At 41.6% G+C, this 2,598-nt stretch overlaps 1 protein-coding gene across 1 annotated transcript in view; it reads left to right on the forward strand.

Annotated features, from left to right (window-relative positions):
- Positions 1-134: 134 nt before the first annotated feature.
- Positions 135-2,598, forward strand: part of LOC101862240 — a gene marked incomplete at its 3' end in the record, with an annotated part of 15,044 nt that continues 12,580 nt past the window's right edge. The window contains 1 exon segment of the mRNA XM_013088262.2: positions 135-674. Within this exon segment, the coding sequence (XP_012943716.1) occupies positions 657-674 (18 nt within the window).

Consider the following 2,598-nt stretch of genomic DNA (forward strand, 5'->3'; position numbering starts at 1 on the left):
GGAGGAGAAGGTTTTGTCCGAAGGAAGAATATCTGAACCCGGAGCAGGTCTCAACTCCGTCAGCCGCCACTACCACCACCACCACCACCACCACTTCTGGTCCACGCGATAAGGCCAAACGAACCCTGCGCGCGAGCGAGAGAGGATAAAAAGGCGGAGTACCTCAGCATTTTCAGAGACACGCACGACCACCGTTTGAGCGAGTGAGTGAGTTCACAATTTCAGAAACACTCTCTCACGCACAGTTTTCACACGCGAGGAACGAGAGCGAACACAAGTGTACTTTTTCCTTCTCACGTGTCTTGATAATAGTTGATGTCCTTTTTCGTGAAGACCCGGTGTATTTCTTTTCAAGCAACAATAACAATATGTTTGGACACTCAGTGCGTGACGTTTTATTGACTTGATTCGTCTGTTACAAGCGGACGTCAGTAAAAATACATTCCGTGTAATATTATTCAAATTCACAGTGAACAACTCCACTTAAGATTTACGACGTATGCAATACTAAAGTTTTTGTTATAATTATCAACGGCTCATTACATTGTCTAAGAAGGTGTTCAACTTATAAAGGAAGTGTATTGTGAATATTCTCCAGCTGCATATTCTTCCCAATCTCTTCAGAGTCCGGGTATTTTAGCACAGACATCTCGCCCATGAGTGTCATGATAATGGTAAGAAGCCTGCATGTCTCCGTCAATTTTTGTTTGAGATTTCATTTTTGTTTGCTCTGTTTTGTTGAGTGACATCAAATGTTTTACCAAACATGAAGCTAGAGGTGCTCTGATGTGGTTTACATCCTACTCTTTCTTTCCTATCAAACATCTGTCGCTCTTTCTCTCTCCTCCTTCTATTTTGTGTGCTTGTTACACCTCTAATCTTCGGCATTTATATGACTTAATTGTTTTGTAAATGCCGTAAAACGGTTACTAAAACACCCCCACCCTCTTAGTTTGCTGTTTTGTTATATCAAACGCCCTACCAGACGAGAGACTGTTTTAGAGCAGCGCCTCTGAGAGGTCCTACTTCTTTGACGTTTCTTCTATTTTGCTTTATCTTACACTGAATGGCTGTTATAAAGCTTCTCTCTGTACTCAAATTTACTGGCTGGGGGGCTAGAACTCAGTTGGCCGCTGGATAGGAAAAGTAAAGAAAAGTACTCAACTCAAAGCTTTTGGACTGAAGAAAGACGGTACATTATTCCATTTCGAACATCTTATCTGCTCGCAGGGCTCCTGGTCTAAAGAGGAAAATCCTTCAGTAGCATTAAGATTTTGTCATCCTTCTGTGATTTGAACCTCAACCACCTGCCGTTTGATCGTCCTTTTAGGAGAGACGGTAATGTTTAAAGGAAAAGCCATGAAGTGCTTGTAATCAAATAAGTTATCAAATAAGAAGCATGGCTACACAGAAGACGGTGGTTAGATCTAGAGGGTACCACCAGGCAGATCTTATTTCTTTCCATTTCCTTCTTTATTCAGGTCTGCCGATCTTGTTTTACCGGTTTCCTTGGTGTTGCGGTTAGGCGCTTCACTGTCACACGCAGGAGACCCGAGTTCTGTTTCTGGGCGGGGAGAACATTGATAAAATCGAGTATCTCGGCCCTTCTGTAGGGAAGTAACCTTTTCAGGTTGTCCCTGACAGATAGGGTCGAAAGCCTGCCTCCAAAGTGATCTAAATTGTAAAAATACTTACATTTCTTTTTTCATCTTGTTTTCCATGCACTGAATGACTGCCGTTGTTTGCGCCAGTGTGCTTCTCTTTTCCCCAAAAAATGTAGAAAATAATTTTTTTTTTAATTTAAGTAAACCTAAAATTATATCTCAACACAAGGAAGAAATAAATGCCAGGGGCCGCTCCTCTGCCGGAATGTTTTGTAACAGCCTTTTGCATGTTTTTTCTTCGCTATCAGCTTCAATCAAGGGTCGCTTATATTTTCCCTACGTTAGGATTACAAAGTTCTAACTGACATTGTTGGCCGCCTTGAGAACCTAAGACCGTGATGTCAGAAACCAAATGTTCTCTCTGCTTTATCAAAATCGTAATATTATTCGGAGTCCCTATCGAGAGATTCAAAGAACTGCATTCGAAAAAAACGGGACGTGTTGTGAAGCTCAAAATTTTTTACGGCAAATTTCTCAAAACTATGTGTCGAACACATAGAACTTTGTAATATTCCAAGGACATGATTGGCGTCTTTCTTCTCGTGAGTATTAGGAATTGTTGGGGGCGCATGTCTGTCTGTCTATCTGTCTGTCTGTCTGTCTGTCTGTCTGTCTGTCGTTGTTTTTTCCTTGCAATAAGTGTCAAACTATCATCTATGGTGCAGCAAGTAGGCTCTTCACCATCAGACACAGTAAATTCACGTTTGATTCACGTGTGAGGGAAATTGTTGCTGGGCCCTTTGCAATGGCATTCTATCCCTCTCAGCACGCACTGGGCTTTAATGACAGGCAGGAAGGTTCGAATCTCGCCTCCCGAATGATCTAAACTGTGTCGATTTTAGAAATGAGGAGAGTGTAAAACCATCAGCATCTTTTTTTTATTAAATAACCGTTATTGTGTCGATGTGCTTCTCTTTTCTCAAACCAACTCAAA

Source organism: Aplysia californica, unplaced genomic scaffold (assembly GCF_000002075.1).
Source record: "Aplysia californica isolate F4 #8 unplaced genomic scaffold, AplCal3.0 scaffold00023, whole genome shotgun sequence".
Classification (NCBI taxonomy): Eukaryota; Metazoa; Mollusca; class Gastropoda; order Aplysiida; family Aplysiidae; genus Aplysia; species Aplysia californica.